At 40.6% G+C, this 27566-nt stretch overlaps 1 protein-coding gene across 1 annotated transcript; it reads left to right on the top strand.

The window, feature by feature from the left end:
- The first annotated feature begins 6134 nt into the window (after positions 1-6134).
- On the top strand, positions 6135-25819 carry MYCT1 (MYC target 1). The gene is made up of 2 exons (XM_032214878.1): positions 6135-6288; positions 24531-25819. Exons 1-2 carry the CDS (start codon positions 6240-6242, stop codon positions 25058-25060), a joined length of 579 nt encoding a protein of 192 aa, XP_032070769.1. The 5' UTR covers positions 6135-6239; the 3' UTR covers positions 25061-25819.
- Positions 25820-27566: the final 1747 nt, after the last annotated feature.

A 27566-nucleotide genomic window follows, 5' to 3' on the forward strand; every position in this document is an offset into this window, starting at 1 on the left:
GGAGTACATAATTCTGTTCATTGTGAAAGTTTTGCACATTGAGATAGATCAGCCATGTTTCTCATTTGTCTTTCAGAAAGATCACACCATTCGGGTTAGATAGATTAATTTTCCCTTTAAAACACTGTTGGAAGAAATGTCCTTCTGGGTTCAGCTCCAAGTGGGGGAAAAGACACTGGAGATACAGAGGCTGCTTGGAAAGATAGTTTAATGGTGGACAGGACCACATGGCTTGAGTCCTGAACAGAAAAGGTGATCACATGCTTCAATGTTGGGTGAAGAAGAAGAGAAGAGATGGAAGGGCTGAAAATTCCTGGCTTTATACCCTCTGTTTGGCCCCACCTCTCTGTTTCCTGTTCCTGTGTAAGAAATGTATTCTGATTGGTTGTCAGACTCCCATGGGGCCAAGTTTTAAGTTTCCAGATGCCATGTGGTGAGTTTCTGTGGAAGGCTAATATTATCATGCCTTAATCCCATCACCCTGAAGCTGAAGGGGAGAACTCTTTATTATGTAGAATAGACAGGCTTGGGCATTTTAATGGGCCATTAAAGAAAGTGGGTCTATTAAGAGTGAGTGTTTCCCACCTAAAAACACGTTTCTCCATTTCTGATCCAGGGAAATATAATATTCTGCCTTTTCAATATTTCCTAGGATATTTCATTTTTCTAGGAGAGGAGTGATAACATCCGACAACACAGTGTCAGGCCTTCATGATTGCCCAAAACAGGATACAGACTCTACATGAAGACTAGAGCCAAGTTTTATTGAGAATGACTATCTTAATAGAATCTTGCAAGTCTGATTGTATTTTTCATCCTTTCCCGCTTATACCTCAATGAGTCAGAGAGGAGCCAATCATTTACAACAACTGTCTTTCTACTACTACTCAAGGCTTAAGGAATGTTCCTGCCCTTTAAAAAAAAAATCTCTTTCTAAATATTTCCCTCAAAGCAATCTCCATTGCTCTCTGCGCACAGGTATAAAAGAGAAATAGAAAAATTAGACTGTGGTTTAAAATGTTGTAGTTTTTATTCTTGCATTTCATTTGCGATATTCTAAGCTAATATTTTAATATCTCTCTCACACATACATATGTTTTGCTTTTGTTGTTTGTAGGTTTTAATCCTATATTCCAGAGGTGAGTTGCCGATTTTTCTACTACTGGTTCAGGCGCTTGTATTTGCGTGCAACACTTCTGCGCATGCACAGAAGTGTCCAGAGAGGTGAGTGGAGCCTCCCGCCAGTGCTACTACAGGTTCGCCTGATCTGGGCCGAACCAGAAGCAACCCACCTCTGGTATGTTCAATACATGGAGCTCAGAGGTGGGTTGCTCCCAGTTCGGCCTGGATTGGCTGAAAGGGTAGGAGCGGTGGTGGAAGGCTCCGCCCACCCGCCTGGAGGCTTCTGCGCATGCGCAGAAGTGTCACATGTGCGTGTGAACACTCACACGGCTGCACAAGCAAACCGGTAGTAAAAAAATTAGAAACCCACCACTGATGGAGTTGCAATGGCAAGATGGCTATAAAATCAATATAAATAACAGTAAATAATTCACAGAATAAAGGAAAATGGTGGCTGGCTGTACATAACATGTTTTGCACTACATATCTCACATTACCAGATAAACCATATGTAGCAAGTCATCAACTGAAACATCAGCTGTTCCAAAATGTGTAAAAAATATTTGCTGCACTGAAGGTTATAGATTCTGAATCTTAAAATGAAAAATAGCAATACATTGCCACCTTCTGGACAATAGTGAACTCATTATATAACAACTCTACCTAGAAATTGAAGTAACCTGAAAATAAATACATGTGGACATTTTATTTTTTAGTTATTTGTTGATTAAATTTTTATGCCACCCATCTCCTCTACAAGGGGACTCTGAGTGGCTTTCAGTTATACATTTGATTTGAAATAAATGTTCTGAAGACCCAATGGAAGAAAATGCCACTGCATTCAGTAATATTGATAACTAACTATTGATTTGATGAAATAGAGATCTTGTTATTATTAGTTCCATCTCAACTCCCAATAATTTGTTTCACTTGATTCAGGCTGATATTCTATCAAATAAACGTTTTGTCTTTTTAAACAAAACTCAATTACCTTACCTGCTTGATATTTGGAATGCTTCCACCATTATAGAAATGACCATTGCTCAAAATTACTTCACATTTTGTCACAAAACAACGAAGTTGTTAGTTACTTTATTTAAAGGGGGGTGGGTTTAAGAATGGGTAACTCAAAATTTTCTATACTAGTTTTTTACACAATTGAAATTATTTACAACATTCCAACTGTCTAATTTACTGATTAGTTTCATCATGTTCCGGAGTGTGGGTGGGCAGGAGATTGGGTTTTCTTATAGCAGAATGGAACACCCTTGCGCCAGTCTGGATTGAACTATGAGCAGAGTTAACATGCAACACTCCACTCTAACCACTATGCCATGATAGCTCAAAAAAGTAGATCTGAGGTTGAAGAAGACACATACCACTAATAAGGATTAGCAGGATTGTTTTAATGGTATGATTACTCTTGCAATATATCTTTCATGTATGCTGTCCCAAGTTTTGAATAAATAGTATAACAGTTTTTGTAAATAAATCATAACTCAATCTAGTTTTGGGACTGTGTTTTCAAAGCCCAATTAAATTCTAATCCTGCTTTGTTAAAAGTCAAGAGTTTGAAATAAAAGTAAAGTTATATATTGCTTAGGAAATAATTTAGAAAAGGCAACTCATTCTAAGTGGAAGTGTAAATATAGCATGTCTTTTTGTGACATGGTGCAGAAAAAGATGTGGCTGCTTCAAAGATTTATAGATAAGTGTTATATTTGGAATCCAAAGCATATTTTTTGAATTATTTCTAAAATGTTGCATAGCCATTTGGAAACTGGGAAGTAGCACAACTCAGGAAAACTCTCAAAATCTGACATACATAGGTAAAAAATATTGCTCAGTGTACTGAGCAAAGCAGGAAGCAAGTTCTTACTACATAAAACAGAACATTCAGAAATTTCATCCTTCACAGGAACTGTAGGAATTTGATGGCTTTTCCCCTGTGTCTGATGAAAGCATCAAACTCTGTCTTTCACCCCATTGGTTTAGGTTCATTCCATGATTTGATCTGACAAAGTTAAGCTTATGATTTGGGAAAGAGATAAGTCAAAATTGTTGTCCAATGTGATAGCCAGGTATACATCTCCATTCTGGATGAAGTGAATGATGCTGTTGATGTTCTTTTGCAGTGCCTGGAGGCTGCGAGGGTGGGCTGAAAAACTCATCCCTCTCCTAAACATACTGATGTGCTTCAAATTCCTTGGCAACATGCATTTTGCTCTCCAAGTTCATGGGGATCTAACCATAAACCTAAGGAGGATTATCGTCCAATTGGATTTTCTCATAACTTGGACAGGGAGAAAACCTGAACTAAAAATCTCAGCCCCCTTCTAAGAATACGGATGTGCGGTGATTTCATTGGTGACATCAATTTTGCTCTCTAAATTCATAGAGACCTAACCCTAACCCTAATTGGCTTTACATGCCACTGGGATTTTCCCATGTAACATCGACAGGTAGAAAAGATGCACTGAAAAACGTAGCCCCCTCCTATGCATATCCATGTGCTTCGAATTCCTTGATGACATCCATTTTTTCTCTCCGAGTTCACAGAAACCTAACCCTAACTCTATTGGAGGGTTTACCTTCCAATAGGATTTTTCTATATATTTCTACATATTTTCTATATATTTTCCCTGGAAAGGTAGAAAAGCCTGACTGAAAACGTCCCTGCTCTCATAAGCATACCGATGTGCTGCCAATGTATTTACAATATCTATTTTGCTCTACAAGTTCATGGGGACCTAACCTTAACAGTAAGTATGTTTATCATTGAATAGGATTTTCCCACATAGTCAGTTTGGCCAGGGAGAAAAGCTGGCAAGTTTAGGATGTGTGGACTTCAACTCCCAGTATTCCCCAGCCAGGCAAGGGTGAGAAACCCTGGGTTGCAGAATGACTTTAAAATAGAGTCAGTAATTTCTTCCTGGCTGTCCAAAGATCATTCGATGGGCCTGCTCTGTGAGTTACTGAAATGAATGCCAAGAATCCCAGAAAACCTGTGCTTTCTGGGTTGCTTTAACATCTCACAGCTTTCTTTGACTGCGTCAAGGCAAGTTCACGTTAGTTCAAGACAATAATAAAAAGCAGAATTAATCATTCTTTAAGAGGCTCAATTTAAATGTTTACTCTCTTCATCTATCTAATAACCAAGGAAATTCACCCAGAAATCTCCAGTATCTAAATTACAAAAATCACAAAACAATAACTATTAACTATTTAATCAATAACTACTTAATCTGTTAAAACCAATACTCACATTAATAAATGCAACTGTAAAATAATAAACAAGCAAACACAAACATATCATCATCAGAGAACTATAGAAGTGTATTCTAGAATAATACTAAGACTTTTGCATCTGTGTAACTAAAAATTCATGATGCAACTATGGTTGTACGCCAGAAGATGCCACTCTTGGTACAACTTCCATTGTACCTCCTCTACGCTGAATTTAAAAGGGAAATACGATAATGATATTAGTTTCTTACACCCACATTTACAGACCAATACATTTGATTCTTCCGATTTGTTTGCAGGTATGATGTCCTCACTTAGCAATACCCATTTGATGCTTTTCTCTCTAAACTATTCATTTCAATTGCCTCACTTGTTTTATCTAAAGAGATTGAACATTAATAATGTGATCAGCTGTAGCACTTGGCAACTGAGAAAGAGACAATGGATGTAAAGCAAAATCCATACAATTATTTGTAAAATGATAGTAGTTACCATAAATATGTGCATGCTTCATGGAAGGAGCTTGCAAAGTGACCAAGAAACTATTCTCTATAATGCATTTTTTTAATTAAAGGAAAAAGATAAAGTGGAACAAAATCACCTTTGATCTTTTCTATGAATCTGGGTTCATCTGCAGACCAGACCAGAATTTCTCAGGGTTTTTTTTTTTTTTTTTAGAAAGAAGCAAAAAGGAAAACTTAACTCTGATTGTTGGTATTAAACAACAGTTTAACATTTTCTAATTGTTGGTTAGACAATGTTAGCTTACTCTGCTTTGTTTTCACCCCATAAAGAGATGGAAGAGAAACATGAGTTCTGATGAAGAAAGACTTAGTACTTGCAAGCTTTCACATATATTACTTACACTTTTGCAAAAGTAGTCTTCAGTTTACCTGTTGAATAAAGAAATGTGAGACAAGAAGTAAATAATAAATAATCAGACAGTGTCTAGCTAAAATGTGAATATTTCTGATAGGTTTTTAGAGCTTCTTAGCCTATTTCTTTCCTACAAAGTAGTCTTTCTCGTGTTTGAATGTTTATTGTTTTTTAAAATTATGGTTGTAAATTTAATTGCATTATAAATTGCATTTTAGTGCTTAGTGAGCATTTTTAATGCCAGCTGTTGATGGGAAAATGAGGTAAATAAATTCATTACTAAATAATGCACATGGAATGATTTTGTCTTTATTTTTAATTAAAATATTATATATGTCGGAGTATTTTGAAGCTGATCTCAACTCTCAAGTGGGGACTTACATAATTAATATCAAAATAAAATGCACCAGCACTTAAACTGTCCTATTACAACAATTAGGGGGGAAAAAACCCAAAGCAAAACAAAATAACAAGAAGAGCTATCTTATTAGGGACCCAATCTAAAGGAAAGTGCAATCAAAAATAAGGTAAGCACAACACCAGACAAAGTTTTTAAATGGCTCCATCGTCATGAAGAAAACAGTAAATCCCATGTGTCCTTTTGACGATTTCAGAATGCAGGATGAACCGCTCCATTTATAGAAATATTCTGGAGAAGGGATGGAAACCTTTCTGCTTCTCTTAGAGATGAGCTAGATCCAACAACAAGCTGAACACAAAAGATTGAGATACTGTTCAAGCTTGAAACACTGACTAGCCAAGGAAATGACGAGAAGGAAATTGTTCCCTTTTTCAGGAAACATGTGGCAATGCAAGATAAGGGAAACGGTTGCTAATTTGAGTATAAAAGCAGGAAATCTGATACACTGATTTCCTTTCATGAAAACAGAACAAGTTTAGGGAATGTGTAACGGTATTTTTGTTTTCACAAATCAAAATTCTAATATACTCCTGATTTATTCTTAAAATTACTTTCTTTGTCCACATTGAATGCGATGGATAACAGCACAAGTCAGGAAAACTTCTGGCCACCCAATTTCTGGAGTAAGTATGCTAGTCAACTTGTTACTTATACTAAAAATGTGGATGAACATATTTTCTAAATTGTATGCTCTGAATTCTCTCTGCTATGCAATTATATTGTATCTAGCTTAGGTAGTGTATTCAGCATAAATCAGAATATTTCATGGTAAACAAAGATTTGCAAAGTAGAAAAATATTTTAACATTGCTGGCCCTCATTTGAAATGAAGTTTCATTAGCTCATTGCTCATGCAATGTTGGGGTAATATTAATGACAATAATCATGAACTGAGACACATATTGGCAAATTACAAGCATTTTATTCAGCTCAGTTTGTTTTTAGATAAAGATATGTCACTAACCTTCAAGGGACGTTTCATGCTGACAGCCAAAAGCGCAGGATTATTACTTTCCTGTTCATTAGATCTACAGAGGTGAATCCAGTAGGGAAATAGGCTTTTTTTTTTTTTTTTTTTGCCCACAAACTAAAAGCCTAAACTGGAAACTATAAAAATTAATGGAATACTTTGAATTGCAATCTTGTTTTTCAATGCTGGGATGATTTGTGATGTTCTTACTTAGGCATCCTCATTATTGTTATACTTTCTCTGCCTTTATCCAACCAGCGTGGCGCCTCTGTTTTGTTTTCCAAGCTCAATAAGGTATTGTTGTTGTTTGTTTTGGAAAGTATGGCCATGTTTCTCTGTTACTGGGCCCACCTGTTGATTTATTCCAGCTGCTTCATTGCTGTTATACGGTGTTCTGCCTTTTGATGTGCTGGGCAAAGATCAGACAGAAACAGGCAAGGAAATTGTGGGTTGGTGATCAAGAACCCTGCTGTTCTGTTTTTTAATCACTCTTGGGAACCTGTAAAGAGTTGAATGTTTAGATAAGAAGCTAAATATATGAAGAAGCAGGGTCAGTGAATGTCCTTTTACTACAAATTATATTAATTAGTAGTCATAAAGGACCTTTATTTTGAGCTCTTTTTATAACCACTTCAGATTAATTTTCATTTTGATAGAACAGAATAACAGAGTTGGAAGGGACCTTGGGAGTTTTCTAGTCCAACCCCCTGCTCAAGCAGGAAACACTATTCTATTTGATAGAAAGGTGAACTGCAGAGAGTTCAAATAGTTTACTTCATTGAATACAGGACTTATTATAGCATTGTCTGAAAATCTTGTCACAAATGAGTACAACCTATTTTGAGATGACAGGTGTGAATAGTAGCTGTAAAGGGAGCTTGCCCATTACGGTTGCAAGTCATGACAGTCGTTAAGAGAGGGACCAATGGATTGCCTTGCTTAACAACCTCAATCAGTGTTATCCCCACAGCAATCATTAAGCAGAGCACATGGTGCTTCAGTGATGGAAAAGGCCCTGGGAAGCCTAGTCCAGGCCCAGGCCTGCACTGCAGCACCTCCTTAGCTTCCCAGAGATCATGTTTTGGAGGCAGGCCCAACTGCTCTACTCCTCGGCTTCTCTACACATTACAGAGGCTACATGATGCTGTCCCAGAAGTGGGCGCCATTTTGGAGTGACAATAATTCATTGCAGGCCCTCCCAAAATGGCATCTCCTTCCAGGATGGTACCATGTGGGAAGGTCCTTGGCAGATCAGCTGCTTCCCGAAGGAGATCTACAGAAAAGGTAAATGACCAAAGTGTGACAGGGGATAGGGAGGCAGTTGTGGGGCTCAGAAGGATGGGAAGCAGACCCAAGGCCTGAGGGGACCCAGCAGAGAAGGATGAGGATAGTTGGGGGGGGGGGAGGTTGCTGCAGCATGCCTGAGATCAGTCGTAAAGGTGGTTGGATTATCAAGCACCCAAATTTTGTTCATGTGACTGCGAGGAACCACAGGGACCATAATTGTGAGCAGGGATTATACGTCCCTTCATTCAGAACCACTGTAATTTTTAAATGTCACTGAATGAACAGTCATAAGTCGAGTACCACCTGTAATGTCTTCTTTGAAAGCATTTCTATGCATCAAGATCATCAGTCATCAAAGAGATGGAAGAAGAGCAATTCTACTTAGCATATTTGTCAAGCAAAACTGCATCAGGCATTTGGAGGGAGCTAGAAATTCAAGCAATGATATGTCAAAGAGCATCAAGAAGAGTTCAGAGTACAGATTGTGGGAGGTAATTATCCTGCTATACCCTGTAATGGGCAGCACTCACCTGGATATTGCATTCAGTTTTGCACAACTCACTTTTAAAAAGACATTGAAAAACTAGATCAATTCCAGAGAATTGCACTTAAACTTATATACAGCTTCACAGTGCTTTACAGCTCTTTCTAAGCAGTTTACAGAGTCAGCATATTTCCCCCAACAATCTGGGTCCTCATTTTACTGACCACGGAAGGATGGAAGGCTGAGTCAACTTTGAGCCTGGTGAGATTCAAACTGCCAAATTGCAGTCAGCAGAAGTAGCCTGCAGTACTGCATTCTAACCACTGTGCCACCACAGCTCTTTAAAAAAACCATGTCCTAAGAGAGATGGCTAAACGTTCTACCGCAATAGTTGTCTTTCTCTGCCTTTATCCAACCAGCGTGGCGCAATAGTTGTCTTTAAATATCTGAAGTGCTGTTACACTATAGAAGATTCTGACTTAGAATTTATAAAGGATAGGTGACTACTATACAAAGCCATCAAAACACATAGCTCCCTTAAGAAGCAGGCCACAGGTACAAACTAGATGACAACTCTACTTCTATTATGTGGTTCCTCATTTCAAGTCTAAAGTCTTTCAGTCTGAATATCGCTGAATATCAGTGGAGAAAACCTCCTGAATTCTTTGTGATATCTTTGTGGGTATTTGAAAATATCTCAGAATCAGCCTTCTCTTCTGAAAGACCCCAATTTCTTCAATCTTCATAATAATAGAAATAATATAATACTTTATTAGCCATGTGCGATTAGACACACACACAAGGAATTTATTTTCAGTTCAAAAGATCTCAGTGTAGATGCAAAGCAACAGAATAATAATCATCATCATAATAATGATACCAATAAGAGAGAGTAGTAAAGAAGACGGGAAGGGTGATAACAACAACAACAACAATAATAATAATACAGCTGTACAACATGGGTAAATATACTTAGACATAAAACAGTACTGTAAGAATTAGGTGCCCAGCAATATGATGGCAGGAGGAAAACACTGTCCCTATGTCTAGTTGTTTTGGCATGCAATGCCCTATAGAAGCATCCTGAGGGGAGCAATTATGTCTGAGATATGAGGGGTCTGTAGATATTTTCTCAGCCCTCCTTCTTACCCATGCAATATACAGGCCCTCAAAGTAAGGTAGACTGGTTGCAATTATTTTTTTGCAGTCCTAACTCTCTGTTGGAGTCTGTATCTGCCCCTTTTGATTGCTGTACCAAGCAGACAGTTATAGAGGAACAGATGACTGACTCAATAATTCCTCTGTAGAACTGTATCAGCAGCTCCAAGGGCAGTCTGAACTTCCTGAGGAAGAACACTGTTTGTTGTTCCCTTTTAATGATGGTTTTAATGTTAGGTGTTTCACATTAAACATTTAATGTTTATTATTAGGTTCAAGTCCTATCTAATATCTAATCTCCTGGATATCCCTCCCACCTTTTCGTGTCCCTTTTGTCTGAATCTTTGAGAAGAGAGGAGGACTAGATGAGACAAATACCAGAGACCAGTCTGATTAAAGACAAATGAGACTTTTATTTTGCAAGATTCGGAAACTATACTTCTGTAGATACAGATTAAAATTACACCTGCTGATTCATATTTGGTTTGCACAAATTATTTCCAAGAATATTACCAATCCATGCATCATCTGTTAAATCTGTACATTTGATTTCTGTCTTCTACCTGAATATTTTCACTTCATTTCCATAAGTTGTCACGATCATTTTGATTTTATTTCCATGTTATAAAATATTAATAATACACTCTATGTCAAGTCACATGGACAAAGAGGTTAAACAGTGCCTGCCAAACTATTTGATGACAACCCATAGAGTATAATATTAATATTTTAGAACATGGAAATAAAATCAAAATAATCCTGATAATTTACAGAAATGCCATGCAAATATTCAGCTCCACAACCCAGTCTCTCAGATAGAAATGAAAATAAATCTTATTTCTAATTGTGAGGGACCAACCTTACCCATCTCTTCCACATAGTTTGTACTGCCACTATATTCATTCTCCATAGGCCATTTCTTTCAAAGAAAAAGGGGAAAAATGTTTAAAGCATCTGTTGAATGTTATGCCTCAAAGGCATCAATTAAATGCAAGTGGCATTAAAGAACATAAGGGCAACCTTTGTTGAAACTCACAGTAGAATGTCACCGAATACACACTGTTGAAGTTTTTCATTAAGTAATCCAGCTATTCAAATGAAATTAAAAACAATGCATGCACCCAAGAGGGTGAGAGAGTTCCCCCGCCCCGTCACAATTCAGTCAAAGCTGCCACCTTGGTGTGTACAGGTTTCTGTGTCTTAAAAGCGGTCTATCATGCAGCAATTAAGCAGGAAGTAAGAATGTCTACTTTCTCATTGGATCTGCTTGCTAATTTCACATGCAAAGTGTTTGCTTGCTATGATAAAGAGACAAGATTTCTGCAAGATACATTGGGCCACTGATGATTTCCATAACTTTCTGTTGTGGCCCAGCAGGAGCCTTTGGAGCTGCCACCAGACTCTGACAGCGAGGGGCTTATGAGTCGGCTCTGGAGGATGTGGAGGACCCTGGACAGGGTTCCGACTCCGAGCAGGGCACAGAGAGGCTGGTTGGCCACCAGGAGGCACCTGAGCCTTGGACCAGTGGGGAGGAGACAAGGGAGAGTGAGCCAGACGACAGTACTGAGTTGTTCCTGGATGCACGGCATCGAAGAGCTAATAGGCGTCAGGAACAGTTGCGCAGTTACAGGAGGTAATTGCACTCAGCTGGTGGTCATTAGGCTCCTCTCCAGACTATAAAAAGGCTACTTGTGCACACGCCCCTCTTTGCAGAAGGCAACACAGGATCGAATATCGGAGAACATTGTATGAGCTTGGCAGGCTGGATTGCTGCCAAGCCTTATCTGTGTTTATTGCTGCCCAAGCTTGTCTGTGCCGGGCTGCTGCCAAGGACCTGTTTGTCTGTTAATTAAATGCCGTAATTTATCTCTGGCTCGGAGTGTGCTTTGGTGTGGAACGAGGGGGGTCAGAACAACTTTCTATTGATCCCATTCAGTTTATAAGAGTCCATAGATGTTACTGTCACGCATGCACAGATCTGAACTTTAGGCAACAGGAATTACCAAAATTGAAAGATGTCTACAGTAATGCCTACAGGAGACAGAAGAGGGAATATGCTCACAATTACATTGTAGTTCTTTGCAGACACAAGATATATTTTATGGAGGTAGGTTATGAAAGAGAGGAAAACAATTAGATCTCTTCCTGTCCCATTTAGTTCTAACCTCCTATGTCAGAACAGGTGTTCAGAAGGTGGAGGAATTGAGGAATGGGTTGGGGAGGAGACAGCTCTGCTTTGCTCTGAATTTCAAATTGCCTTGGTATTCTCTTCTAGACACACTCAGATTCAGAGCAAGCACGACTAATTCTTCTCTGCTCCTGCACAGCTTATAGTGTCAATAGGAGGGGAGAAAACATGAATCCAAACACTTGCTGAACTCTTCCCAACACCTTTTTGGTCTGGCTGTCAGAAGTTAAGAGCTGCTAAGCTACAGCAGAAAAGAAGGAAAATACAGTTATAGGACTGATTGCTTGATTGACTGATCACTTGAATGACTGATTGCATTTTATCCTGTCAGATTCCAAAGATGACTCCCAACAGTTTACATCAGAAAAATGATAACAATATAAAATCATATACATAATCAAACATACCATCTTGTACTGGTGGCATTGGTGGCCATTCATTCTCCAAATGCTGCTGCCTAATAAAATGGGCTATCTGACAGCTGTTGCTAGGATGCTGAATAACATCTATTTTATTCTTTTTTTAAAAAAATCAGTTTTTCAGTTCAAAGGCTTCAGACTCATAGTCTGTTTGAACAATATTAGCAGGTTCCATCCTATTTCTCATCTGTTAGTTTATGTTTACCAGATCATGTTAATACCAAAGTGGCATTTAATTGCTTTGGGGCTTATGATGCAATGCAGTGGTGGATTTCAATTTACTTTACTACCGGTTTGCTCATGTGCGCACTCGCACGATGCTTCTGCACATGCGCAGAAGCATCCAGGCAGGTGGGTAGAGCCTCCCACTGCCACCACTACCAGTTCACCCTATCCGGGGAGAACTGGCAGAAACCCACCTCTGATGCAATGACATCTCCAATGATGTTGCAATAGAAGGAATGAATGTAAACCAAAAGAGTGAAATTTGGGGACAGAGAGTGCGGGGGAGAGAATCTGCATCAAATCAGTTTATTTCTCTTTTAGGTAAAGGTAGAATTGTTCCATTTTCCCCAATCTCTTCTTCCATTTAAAGGTGGAAATGCTTCCTTGCTCTCTTTTTAAGGATCCTGGAGAGTTACCATAAGATACTGTGTCTACTGAATGAACCAAATTTTTGATTTGACATAACACACAAACCCTAATCTAAACACAGCAAGCTAAATTAAATCGTGGCTGGTCAGTTTGCAACTCAGTGTATTGTGCACACCCATGCCCTACTCACTTCCCAGTTGGACTACTGCAATGTGTTATAAATGGGGCTACCCTTGAAAAGTATCCAGAGGTACAGAGCACAGTGGTACAGAACACAGTGAAAGTGGTACAGAGCACAAGCAGTATGGTTTCCCCTAGAGTTATGTATGCAACACTTCTGTTACACTAATGCATTGTGTGCCAGTTTGCTTCTGGCTCCAATTCAAAGTGTTGGCTATCACCTTTAAAGTTCTTCATGGCATGGGACCAGGTTACCTGAGAAGCCATCTCATCCCAATTTCTCTCACTCAATCAGACAGGGAGAGCATACTGTCAGTTAAAAAATTTTGACTGACAGGATGTGGTGAGAGGGTCTTTCCACTGCTCCCATCCTTTGGAACATCTTACCCCCAAAGATGCAGTGAGCCTCTATTCTCCTGGCCTTCTGGAAGAATGTTAAGACTGGGATTTAACAATTAGCATTGGGGGTCCAAGAGTGTTATGCAACTCTGGGGTTGGCTAGTGGTTTCAGGACACTCCTTCCGACTTGTTAAACTTTTATCCTTGTTAATTTCTTAGCTTAGTTTTGCTAAGTTTCTTGGTCACTTAACAGAATAAATCAATATGAAAAAAACTCCACAAATACAGTATGTACAGGCCATGATTTATACAACATTAAATGGCTGTGTGTGTGTGTGTGTGTTTCAGCATAACTCTGGAACGCCTCAAGCAATTTCAACCAAACTTGGTACACAGATGATTTATTCTCTGGAAAAAAATACTGTGGGGGTAAGACACTCCCTTGGGGTGAGTGTTCTGTTACGATACAGCCTGTTGTGCCTTAAAATGGCTTCTACTGTTGACATGGTAACGGCTTCACAGTACTCCACAAAAAGGCTCCCTCTGGTAAGGGGGGACAATCCAACATTAGAAATTATGTTTGATCCAGACATTTTCCCCCTATAAATAAATGCCTAGGCAACGCCGGGTTATCAGCTAGTTGATTTACGCATATTGAAAAAAAGAACAAAAAACCCAGATATTTATTTTTACTTTTAACTTGTAAATTTGAACCTTGTTTTAAACTCTGTTTTTAACTGTGTGTTTAGTCATGTTTTTATATTATTTTAGGATGTTGTTTGTAAACTCCCCAGAGTTACTTAGGTGAAGTGGGCGGCATAGAAATTTAATAAATAAATATAATACGTTGCATAATTTTGAGTGTTTTAATTTTAGTTTTTTAGATCAGTGATGGCTCTGTGAGATCTGGGGAAGATTATAGCCCAGTGATGGCCAACCTTTTTGGCACTGGATGCCGAAAAGGTTGTGCGGAAACATGTGTGTGCGTGCTCATCAGGGCCATGTTCCGGAAAAGCTGAACTCCTGGGTTCTAGCGTGTATGTGCACCCAATGATCAGCTGGCCAGCACGCATGCGCAGGCCAGTTTTTGTCACTGCCACGGGTGTGAAGGGATCATGCTCTAGAAAAACTGAACTACCAGGTTCTGGCACGCATGCGCACCTGACAATCAGCTGGGCGCCGTGCATGCACACACTGATTTTCGGCATGGACAAAGGACAGCTGTTTGTCATGCGTGCATGCTCATCAGAAACCCGGAAGACAAACAGTCAAGGCCGTATGTGGCAGGCAACATGGCTTCGCATGCCACTTTAGGCACATGTGCCATAGGTTCGCCATCACGGTTATAGCCTCTTCTGCTATGTGATTAATATTCTTTTTCATGATTATTCCATCATTTAAAACAAAACCTTCCACAAATCACATGAATTTTATAAATGAATTAAAAATACCCATTCATGCATAATAAGAAACAAAAACCCAGAGTTTATTTTACAGTTCCATTTTTTAAAATGCATGGCTTTTCACCATGCCTAAGATGGAGGGGGTCTGGGGAAAAAAAAATACTCTTGTTCAGATTTATAATGTATTTTCCAAATGTTTCAGCAGGATATTTTGCAGACTGCAATGCTGTTGAATTTCCTTGTTATTAAGGGACACCTGAAGCAGCCTGGCTCCACAGCAAGTTTCGTGCTTGCCAACTTTTGCAAAACCGCTTTTTATTGGTTAGCCGCTCAACAACAGCAGGAAACTGCTACTTCCATCTAATTTAATTTTGTACATAACCGAAAATAATAAATCAAGATCTGTTTGAATACAGACAATTTTCTAAGAGAGGAACATAAGTCTTGATGATGTTACTGTGATTTTTTTAAGAGCAGTAATATTTTAGTGCTTACACGCATTAGATACTTTTTATTTAGATAACGTACTACATATTAAATGTTATTTTCTAATGATTCTGAAGGAGGAAGGAAATGCCTTCTTTTGAATATTGGTTGAAATCCAAAGAAAATATCTTTCCGTGCCTTTTAGTTAAAGGCCCTTCAAGACCTAACACAAAATTACAATATATAGTATAAAGGCTCAGTCTATTCTTAGTTATATAGAAATTAAGGTGCAATTTGGCTTCCAAAAGTAATACAGGCTGCATTACATTAGATAAAGCAGCTGCTTCTGAAATAAATCCTTCAGCAACTGCATATCAGACGTTTTGGGCTGACATCTAAGGGCCAACCAGAATTTTGCTGCTGAAATATGGAACCCATATTCCATAAGCTAAAGTTGCCCATCAAAAGAGATCTGGTCTACTTTGGTTTCATGGATAGTATATTGCAAGGATGTAAAATTGTTTGCCCATGGGCCAGATGTGACACGCGTGGGCCGCGCCCACCCCAGCTCAGAAACATCGGGAAATGTCACTTGACCGCAAGATGACATGGTGAGTTTGACACCTGTAGTACATTGCTACTCAGTATATTTTCAAATGAATCTCAGTAGACTGAACCGTACAGTGGTGGGATTCACTTATCTTTGCTACTGGGTTGCAAATATGAGTGTGCTTGCATGCGCAGAAGGTTGTGCATTACATCAGGGCGGGTGGGTGGAGCCTCCAGCAGCCACTGCTACCAGTTCGCCCAAACCGGTAAGAACCGGCTGAATACCACCTCTGGAACTGAGGCAGGAGGGGGTGCACAGGAAAACCGACCTGGTCCTGATAAGGCCAGGTGACCATAGCTTGCTTGACAGAACTCCATATTGCTTGGCAGAACTCCATATTATATGCTTTGAATTAACTTTGCACACTTTAATTCCTTACTTCCTCTTTAGTATTACAAATTTTACTGGAACTGTGTGGCAAGACACTGTACAAGGATAGGCACAGGAAACCACCATGGGTGTAAGATACTAGAACAGAGAAGTGGCAGAAAGCTGCTTGTATGAAATCAGCACTTTGCTTTCCTGTTTTTGACACTTTTATATAAATTTCTGCTTTTGTATTTTTCCAAAGTTGTACTTCCCTGTTCTGAAGAAGGGGCTTTTACGTTTTGTATTAACACGCCTTTTGGAATGCCTTCTGATTGATGAAGTTGGATTAAAGGTATAAAATAACTGCCCTGGGCGTAGCCCGGACAGTTCAGATTTTGGTGTGTGAACACGCTGAACTTGATGCATCAATAAACCTGTCTCTCTTGCACCTTCGTGGTCTCGAGTCCTGTTCTTTTGTAAATAGATTGGGCAAAAGCCTTAATCTGCTGCTACATTTCCTGGCGACCGCAGCAGGACTGCGAGGGGTCTTGGGACTCTCTGGAGCACCCATCCCAGTGTCGGGACTCGTCCCGTCAGGGGGAACCTCCCTGGCGCCAACAGACCCTTGATCCGAGGAACTTCCCAGTGACGAAGAGCACTGGCGGCGGCTGGTGATTCCAAGAACCACGGGAGAAGGACCCGAGACCAGGGCCTCGAGCCTAGCCAGCACCACAGGAGGGAAGCCCCCAGGCAAGTATTGTGGGGATCCCATTAGGCCCAGATTCCTTGTGAGCCGGAGGTGAGGCCCGATCTTCCTCACTAGGTGGAAGGTTTTGGGAGAATTGTCTAGCATGTGAATGTGTGTGGTTGAGGGGGGCTGCTGCATTTCCCTAAGGTGACCGTGTCTACCCGGGACCCTGGGTCAGAGCCTGAGCGGGGCAACTGTTAATTCTGTTTGTTGTCTGGTGCCCTGGGAGGACCATGGGTGGTGGCAGCAGTGCTCCCCTCACCCCCCTACAATGTATGTTGAATAACTTTAAGGCAGGGTACATGACCCAGGACTATGGCATTGAGTGGAGCAGGCACAAGCTTAAAACGTTTTGTGAGGGAGAGTGGCCAACATTCAGCTTTGGATGGCCCGATAAAGGCAACATAGCTCTCCGAGTCCATCAGCTGGTGTTCGATCCTAATTTGGGATACCCGGATCAGGCCCCTTACATCGACGTGTGGTATAATCTCTTAAGGAGACCCCAGCATGGCTGCAAAACTAAACAGTGCATGCTTATGTACACCCGGGTTACACTCTCTAAGTGTCCCAAGCAAAACCCACCCATCCTAGCTAGCGCCCCGGAAGAACTACCCCATCCACTGCCCTACAGGCCTCCACAGGGAGTGGCACCTGGAGGACGGGGCTCGGTGCCGAGACCCACGATCTCGCAACCATATTCTGCCGGCACCACTCCCCTCGGACAAAGTGATTCCAGTGCTTCAACAAGCCGCCCGTCGGTCAGTTGGTACAAAAGGAGACTGGACGCCCTGTCCCCCATGATTTCGGTAGGGAGTCCCACCCAAGGATCAGAGGATCTGGATCCCCTTGGGTCTCCTGACCCACTTAGGGCAGAAGATTTAGAGAAAAAGGAGGAGGATTCAGGACAGTGGCAAGGGGCTGTAGGAGGGACGCTGGAGCGGGGTGAAGACCAGCCAGTTTCAGCCAGGACCACGAGCCAAGAAGGAGGCCTGTGCCCTTACCACCCCCCTTTGCCAGGTGGATCACTTTTTAGTGGACCCCAACGATCCGGCCCGGATCTCCACCTCATCCGTTTCAACATATCCCTTTCACCACGTCCGACCTGCTTAACTGGAAACTCCACTATGGGCCCTATAGCACCAAACCAAATGAAGTGGCCAATTTGGTTAAAATTATTGTGGACGCTCACTACCCTACCTGGATGGATCTCCAGCAGTTGATGGCCACCCTGTTTAACCCTGAGGAGAGGGAGAAGATTAGGATCGCTGTCTCACACATTTTAAAACCCAACACCCTGGCCCATACCACTCTGGCAGACTTTATCGAGCCAAGCTTCCCTTCAAGGGACCCCAAATGGCCCCCTTATGATGCCCACCAGCTGACCTTCCTTCACAATTACTAGCAGCTAGTCGTCAGGGCTGTCCATATGGGAGGTAAACCAGCCACTAATATGTCTAAGTCCAGCCTGGTCACACAGGGGACTACCGAAAGCCCTGAAGCTTTTTATGCTTGCCTAATTGAGGCCTACCAAATGTACACCCCCATCGATCCCACCCTACCAGAGAATGCCCAAATGCTGGCAATAGCCTTTATCTCTCAGAGTGCCCCCAATATCCGCCAGAAGCTACAGAAGCTGGAAGGGGCACTTGGAAAGCCCCTCAGTGAGCTCATGGAAGTAGCACGAAAAACTTTTGTCAATAGGGACCTTTTGGAGGAAAGGAAGAAGGACTTTAAGATGCAAAAAAAGGCAGAACTCCTGGCGGCCGCCATCATGACCATGCCGGGGAACTAGGGAGAAAGACAGGGCTCCGCCCTTGGGACGTACATGGCCACTGGAAGGGTGAATACCCCAATCGGGACCATGCTCAGCCACGGGAGGAGGGGGAGGAAGGCTGCCCTCAGATGCCAAGGGACCCCCCACCTCTGCCCAATAGGCGAGAATCCCGCCTATAAATTTCTGCTTTTGTATTTTTCCAAAGTTGTACTTCCCTGTTCTGAAGAAGGGCCTTTTAAGTTTTGTGTTAACACGCCTTTGGGAACGCTTTCTGATTGACGAAGTTGGATTAAAGGTATAAAATAACTGCCCTGGGCGTAGCCCGAACAGTTCAGATTTGGTGTGTGAACACGCTGAACTCGATGCATCAATAAACCTGTCTCTCTTGCACCTTCGTGGTCTCGAGTCCTGTTCCTTTCGTAAATAGATTGGGCAAAAGCCTCAATCTGTTGCTACAGAACCATATCAATCTAATGCTTAAGCAACCACTAGATCGCAATAAAAAGAAACAGAAAATTCTGCTCCTGCTTTCATTAAATGGTCGTCTGGATTTGTGCAGTGCAGATATGAAAGCACTAATACTTATATGGTGTAATTATCTTGCATGATTAGTAGAATTTTTTCATGCGGTATTGAAACGTTGTCATTTTCCATTTGTAACCTTTCTGTCTCTTTTTTTTTCTTTTCCTGTCACTTCTGTCTTGCTGAAAAAATAAAACAGTTATACACTACAGTGTCATCAGATTGGTACTTTAGCATTAGGAATGTTAATAAAGAAAACTTATCTATTAAATTGTTGTCTAAGACAAGATATAACAAGCTTCTGAATTACATTAGGAGGCTAAGGGAATACGGTAGTATTTGTTACTATTTCATAGCATACATTTCATACACCTAATTGCTCTATTTAAGCACATTTCCAGTAGAGGGCAGTGTTGCCATAATCATGTCACAGAGAAATGGTTCATTCTCTCTTTTTTAATCCCTGACATTACAGAGCAAAATTAAGGATCTTGTGGCACATATTTGTTTTATTTAAACAGTTTTGCTGTCGTAGATTAGCACACCTGATACCTGCAAAGTGAAAGGTGAATTCTACTCATGAGAAGCTTCACCAGCTTCAGCCAATATTTTTATTTCCCTTTTAAATTCCCCCATCCAAACTAGTAAACACATAAATCCCAAAGGTGCTTTTTCAAGAGGTAACTGGGCTTTTTGGTTTTTCTTTCAAGATGTTTCACTTCTCATCCAAGAAGCTTCTTGGATGAGAAATGAAACGTCTTCAAAGCAAAACCAGAAAGTCCAGTTGCCTCTTGAGAAAGCATTTTTGGGACAACCATGACCAGGATGACTGAGAATCTCCATAGATATCATGCATAAGTGATGCCTACTGAAGGTACTGATTGAATTTAAATGCACAACTTTAAATACAAAAGGAACATACTGAATTTTAAAATGCTATTGGCAAATAGAGTGGATTTATATTTGTTTGGCTGGATCCATGATTTGGCAGTATATACAAGCAGTGTGTTTAGTGGAGTGATTTATGACCTCATTAAGCTTTATTTCCATTGTAGCCATTTGGTTCCAACATAACCGTGTTACATTTTCAGACTTCAAGTTTTTAAAGTACCACTATTTATTATTGCTTTCCTAAAAATGGATAACAGCAGTGCACTGTTCCTAAGACTACCATTGTAGAAAGCTTTTTTTAAAAAAAATGTAATATCAAAAAGTAAGGCAACAAATATTGACTAGAAATGGGTAAAGTAAAAACACTTCACACTGTGGTTCATGATTTTCATTAACTCCTGTTCATTTCCAGTTGCAATTTATATGATTCTCTTTCTCTCTCTTTCTCTCTCTCTCTCTCTGTGTGTGTGTGTGTGTCTGTGTGTGTGTGTGTGTGTGTGTCAGGGACGTGCAGTCAGGGGAGGCAGGGGAGGCAGGGCCCCACCACTGTCATCATGAAAAAGAAAAACAAATTTAAAAGGAAAAAGGCTGAGGTAGTTGCTGCCAGAGTCACAGTGGATGACTCTGCTTAGTGCTTAACTGCAGGAGGAGGTGAGAGAACCACGTACCTCCTTTAGTCTATCTTTATGATCACTTGAGCAGAGTTAAGCAAGGGTTAAAAGGCGAAAAATCCTTATGCAAAGGAGGCACGTGGTTCTCTCACCACCTCCTACAGAGGGCACTTTTTTTAGTGGCTTTTTTAAAACAGTTAAGCAGAATCATCCACATCCGCAACTAGCCCAGCCTGACCAGCAGCTCTTGCCTTTTTCTTTTTACATTTTTTACATTTTCATCGTAGCAGACAAGAGGAGAGTTGAAATCCTGTCTGTGACACAGCTGGAAAAGGTATGTGGGGAGGGGGGAGGAATTCAAAATTATTGTAATTTGTAAGTAATTGTAATTTATATTATTATAAGTAATTGTGTTTGTGTGTGTGTGTGTGTGTGTGTGTGTTTTACCCGCCTCTGCTGGCGCGCGGGCTGGCACTTTATTTTTTATTTTTTAAAGCCATGCCACCGCGCCTCACCATACAGCGAAACACATCCTGCTGTATGGCCGCGGCACAGCAGCATGCACTTTAAAGTGCCGGCACGCCTTTCCGCCATAGAGCGAAACACGCACCACAGCCATACAGCGGGACGTGTTTTGCTCTATGGCGGAAAGGAGCGCCGGCACTTTAAAGTGCATGCTGCCACGTTTGCCTCACCGGCTGTGAACCTCACCGCACGTCACTGATCTGTGTGTATGTTCCAGCAAAACTCTGGAATGCCTCGAGAAATTTCAACCAAACTTGGTACACAGATAACTTACTCTCTAGAAAAAAAAAAATACTGTGCGGGTAAGACACCCCTCACGGTGGGCTGTTCTTTCAAGATACAGCCTGTTGTGCTGTAAAATGACTTCTACTGTACAGTGTAGTGGAGTTGCCATGGTAACGGCTTCACAGTACTCCACAAGGGTGCTCCCTCTGGTAAGGGGGAAAATCCAACATTAGAAATTATGTTTGGTCCGGACATTTTCCCACCAAAAAGTAAATACCCAGGCAATGCCAGTTTATCAGCTAGTATTAAGTATAAAAGCTCTCCATAATTTCAGATCCCAGGAACTGAAAGAATACCGGTAGTCCTTAACTTACAACAGTTCGTTTCATGACCATCCAAAGTTACAACAGCGCTGAAAAATGTGACTTGTGACCATTTTTCACATTTATGACCTTTGTAGCATCCCCATGATCATCTGATCCAGGGGTGTCAAACTGGCAGCCCCTGGGCTGGATGCACCCGAGCTCCGTGAAGGGGAAAATACATTGTGAAACGTCATGTGACGACAACGTGACACTGCAAGTTTGACACCTGTGATGCGATCAAAATTCAGATGCTTGGCAAATGGTTCATACTTATGACGGTTACAGTGTCCCCAGGTGATGTGGTTATTTTCTGTGACCTTCTGACAAGCAAAGTCAATGGGAAAGCCAGATTCACTTAACAACTGGGTTGCTAGCTTATCAACTGCAGTGATTCCCTTAACAACTGTGGCAAGAAAAGTTCTAAGATTAGGCAAAATGGACAACAAATGTTTCACTTAACAACATACATTTTGAGCTCAACTGGGATTGGAAGGACTACCTGTACCACTTCCCATACGATCCATGTTATGATGGGTGAAAAATGGGTGGGTTGTTGCCGGTTTTACTACTGGTTCACAATCCACGCACGGGCCAGATGTGCACTGCATGCACGGGCGCTGTTCAATGTAAATTGTTCTTCACGCATGCACAGAACAATTTACAGTGAACTGCACATGCGCGGTCACCAAAAACCAAAATGGCAGCGGCCCAGTGGTGGCGAGGGAACAGGTTTGGGGGCATGGCAGCCCTGGGTCGCTGCTGGTTCCATTACCAGTTCGGCCAAACTGGGCCGAACCGGGAGCAACCACCTCTGGTGAAGAATGCCTATAGGAAGCAAATGTTTTCAGTGGCAGATCCTGGGCTTTGAAATGGATCTTTATCTGAGGTTACTTCATAACTTTTCAAGCCCACAGAAAGATATTGTATTGACTTTTTAAGTAATGTATTAATGCTGCTAGTTTAAAACTTTTTATTGTTGCTTTGACTTTCTGAAATAGCTTTATAGACTGTTTTAGCTAATACTTTGAGTTATAATGTATTTAATATGTGTCTGCGTAGAAAATATCCCAGTACACTATAATAATGGTTCTTAGACTAACAATTAAACAATAAACTAAATTATTTTTATCAATTGTTTTATCCTGGAGTTCTAATTCTTTGAATTTTTTTTTGGGGGGGGAAATGATACAGAAATATTTTAAATAATAAAATAAATAAAACAAAGTAGGGTTCTTTTATTTGAAAGCATGCTAATTTATCTGTGCTTTTCTCATACCTTAGTAAAACATTTGAATATAAATGTAAAACAATTTTATATTTCTCTTTAAGAGTACATCTTTTCTCAGCTATCTCAGTGTTCCAAAATTTATTTTCCCCTTTTTCCTTATTCCTAATTTGTTATTTTATCTTTACAAAAAAGAAAAAAAAATATCACCAAGCCATGAAAAATATAAATGGCAGATCAATATAAAATGGCAGATATAATATATTAATATATAAATATGTAATAGATATTCATATAAATAATCCATCATTTTAAGACAAAATGTAGCAAATATCTTATTTTTGTTCTTTTTCTTCCGTATATTGATTTATAAAATAAGGTGTCAGGCCTGCAGCCATATTCCTTTTCGATCTTTGGCCTGCCACACTTTCTATTATTCTTCTATGTCATTTCTATTGTGGGAAAATGGGAGGGGGGATGGTATGGAGTTAAATGCTATGTAGCCAAAATAAAATTCCTTTGTAGAAAACCAAGGTCATCCTTTATCTCTACCCCTCTGCACCTGACCGGAACTGGATGGGTGGAACTACCAGCATGGCATTGGAAGATTGGACTATGTGATGGACTTGTGGGTTTGGGGGCAAGATCATGAACTTTCAACTGGGTGGGGAAAACCAAGAAGCTTTCAGATTCGGGTTATCCCAGATGTGCTAACATGGCTCTCTTAATAAATTGGAACTTTGAGCAATACTTTGCCTTGGACTCTGATTTAATTTTGGATGCTATTTGGAACCCTGACATAAGGTTAATGAATTATGGCCAGTATATATTTATAGAATTTTTTTTCATGTTCATGTATTCGATTCAGTGACCAAGAAATTTAGCAAAATTAATAATTCTAGAGCAGTGTTTCTTAGAAATTCTGAAATTTCTCCCAGCATTTCTCAGAATTCCCTAGTCAGCATATTCTCAGGGGGGGGGGGGAATATTGCCTTTTCACCATGTTTTATCCTCCTTCTTGAATATATTAAACCTATAAATCCTCCCTTAAACTTGAGCCCTCTAGCTCAGTTTCAAACTTTCTTTTTATATGATCACTACCAATTACTGAAAGCTTTTAAAGAACTCCATCTCACTCAGGGACCATGACACATATTTTTCCTCTAAATGGCATCAACAGTTCCCCTAATTTGATGATGATGGTGACGATGAAATCTTACAAGATTATATCTTGAGAATTTCCAGGTCAAATCTTGGGAGATAGTCAGTTTTTAATATGGCCATTGAAAACAAAACAAAAACTATTTTGGTACCCAGAAGGGACCAATCCTCATGATTTGCCGAAGATTTTAGACTGGCCTGGAAATCTTTGCTCTCAGTATATTGGGATTAATTGTCAGTTAGCTGTTGACCAGGGTGGGAAGGAGATCGTTGAACTTTTAGTCTCAATGCTTCTGCAGAGAAATAGGTTGGAGAAATCTGATCTATTCATCTGAAAAATCATTTCTTCATGAGAGCTGTACTTACTATTAACTACATACTTTTTGCAAAAATGTCAATTTTTCCCCATTGAATTTGTAATTCATTGCCTGACCATTGTGTTTCTTTTCTAGATCAAATAATAATAGCATTTTCGGTTTCTATGGTCATTGGACTTGTCATTGGAAGCATATTCTGGGGTGTTTTGACTTGCCTGTCTAGCCGTAGAGCCAGTGCCCACATTTCCCAATGGAGCACCTCATCATCCAACTGGCGTACCAGAGCTGCTCATGGCTGTGTGGCCAGCAGGCCTGGATTCTATCGCAACAGCAGCTGTGAACGCCGAAGCAATCTCAGCTTAGCCAGCCTCACTTTCCAAAGGCAAGCATCTTTAGAGCACGGTAATTCTTTCCCAAGGAAATCAAGTTTTCGGGCCTCCACATTTCACCCTTTTCTACAATGCCCTCCACTTCCTGTGGAAACGGAGAGTCAATTGATTACCCTGGTCCCCACCAGTACCACCACCACACCTACTGGAACTTCCACCAACAGCTTCACTCATCCAGAATTCACTTGGTCAAATAACAGTCTTCGTGTCTTCCATTCAACACCAACTCCGCCTCCTGCTTATGACTCTATCATAAAGGCTTTTCCAGACTCTTGACTTCAATTCATGAAATTCAATTCTATGATTTCTTGTGGGCTGTTGAAGATACCTGGGAAGCTTACTATGGCCAAAAGGAACTACAGTGCTGGGACAGGAGGGATCTAGTGAAACCTGAGCATTTGGTGTGGTAACGGGATGTTCCTCAACTTTGAAGATCTTTCTCACGATTGCAGCAATCTGCAGTATTAATGCGTTTTTATAATTAACTTTGCTTATTAAGCATTGTCTTTCATTTAGCCAATACAAAATGGCTTGCAGTACAGACACAAAGCATAAACACAAAGGTAAATATCCTGCTATTAATTAGAACGAAGTGTTGTTTTCTCCTTTAAAATGGGATTTTAATTTCAAAGCCTTTTCCCTGGGAATCTGAATTTCCAGAATTAATTTTTCCTGTGACATGTACATTAGTTGCCATTACAATATATGAATGCAGACTCTTTACTAATTCTTCAGCAGAAATATAGATTAGTTCATGTATTAATTTTGCATAACTGAAAGGGTTTTATTTATGTGTTTAGAAATAGCCATGTCAAACCACAGCCTGGTTAAGGCAGGGAGCAGGGGTGAAATGCTCTGAAGTCTGCCACCGGTTCAATTCACTACTGGTTCGTTTCACGCGTGCTTCGCGCACACCATTGCTTGTCTGTCGCACAGCTGATCGTGGAACTTACGGATTGCCCAACCTGTAGCATTTTTTTTACATTTCAATGATCAGCTGTGTGACAATCAGCTGTGCCGCATGATTTCTAATCGTGTGGCACAGCTGATTGTCGCACAGCTGATCGTCGGAGCTACTGGTTCGCCTGAACCGGTGGCATTTTTTTTACTACCGGTTCAGGCGAACCTGTGGCATTTTTTACTATGAAGTCAGATCTGAACCAGTAACACTTTACCTCTGGCTGGGGGCCAATTCCCACTTCCCTAATTTTTGCTTCTGAGGAATGGAGGAACTGCTGTAAGAAAACCAATGAAGTGGTCTACATTATTGTTTGCTTCTTTTCCCCCAACCAGTTTGAAAACTGCTGTGTGGTCTTTTTCCCCAAAGAAGAAAGGTATTTCAGAGAAACACTGGGATAGCCTGGTATACATATTCTAGTAATGAGGAAGCTGAGAAGTGTGTCTTTCATTCTGCCCTTTCTCTGGTGGTTTGCATCATGCAAGGCCTTCCATGCCTCATCTGAATTCTCATTCTGCCCATTTGCAATAGCCTTCAAACATGTTTGAAAATTTCATTAAAAAAACCTCCAAATGAATCTTGAGGATGGGGGTAAAAAAGGCAATATGTAAGATACTTTCCTATGCGTGATGACTTGGAAATATGCCTCATCATACACCTTAAGATATTTATAAAGTAGAATAAAGAACAACAGTATTGGAAGGGACCTTGTAGGTCCTCTAGTCCAATCGTTGCTCAAGTAGGAGACCTATACCATCTCTTCTTGAAAACTTCCAGTGATGGAGCCTCCAGAACATCTGCAACTTTCTGCTGAATTTGATGGAGCTTAGTGCTGAACATGGATACAAGGCTGCAATCTTAGCACAATTCCACCCCATCATGTTTGGATTCCCAGTCCCTCCAAAACAATTGAAGAAAACTTGCCAACCTCTATTTCTGTGGAGCTTGAAATGAATGGAGCCGTAGCTGTTGTACAGAACAGTAGCTGAGCTTTTACTCTGGAAGAGGATTGGAGGGGGAGAGGAACAGAATCATTGGAAGGCAGAAAATGCTTTCTGCAAAATAGCAATAGCACTTAGATTTACTGTATTTTTCGGAGTATAAGATGCACCAAGGTTTTGAAGAGGCAAATTTAAAAAAAAAGTTTTTGCACTCTGGAAAACCTCCCCAAAATGGCCCGTTTTTCGCAAAAACAGGCTTGGTTTTTTTCCAAAAAGGCATGAACAGCCCTTAGGAGGCTTGTAGAGTGTTCCTGAAGGAGGGGAACGAAAAATGAGCAAAATATGGCCCATTTTTTGTGAAAATGGGCCTGTTTTTTTGTCAAAAAAAGGACATTAGGGAGCTTATAGAGTGCTCCTGGGGACAGGGGCAGGGCAAAATTGAGGAAAGAAATGGCCATTTTTTGCTCATTTCTGCCCTTCCCCGCCCCCAGGAGCTCTCTGAAAGCCTTCTACAAACTATGTACAGCCATTTTGGTGAAGGGGCGGGGTTTCAGGAGGCAAAAAAATGCTGTATTCAGTATATAAGACGCACCAGATTTTCAGCCTCTTTTTTGAGGGAAAAGGGTGTGTCTTATACTCTGAAAAATATGGTATATACTGCTTCATAGTGCTTTAAAGCCCTGTCTTAGCGGTTTACCGAATCAGTATATTGCCCCAACAATCTTGTTCATCATTTTACCAACCTTAGAAAGATGGAAGGCTGAATCAACCTTAATGATCCTGCAGAACTTCCAGTGAAAACCTCAGCATGGCTACAGTTTCAGATACCTCACAGTTGAGCCACAATATATCAACCACACTCCCAAACTGAGCCTATATAATG

Source organism: Thamnophis elegans, chromosome 4, assembly GCF_009769535.1.
Source record: "Thamnophis elegans isolate rThaEle1 chromosome 4, rThaEle1.pri, whole genome shotgun sequence".
NCBI classification, from domain to species: Eukaryota; Metazoa; Chordata; class Lepidosauria; order Squamata; family Colubridae; genus Thamnophis; species Thamnophis elegans.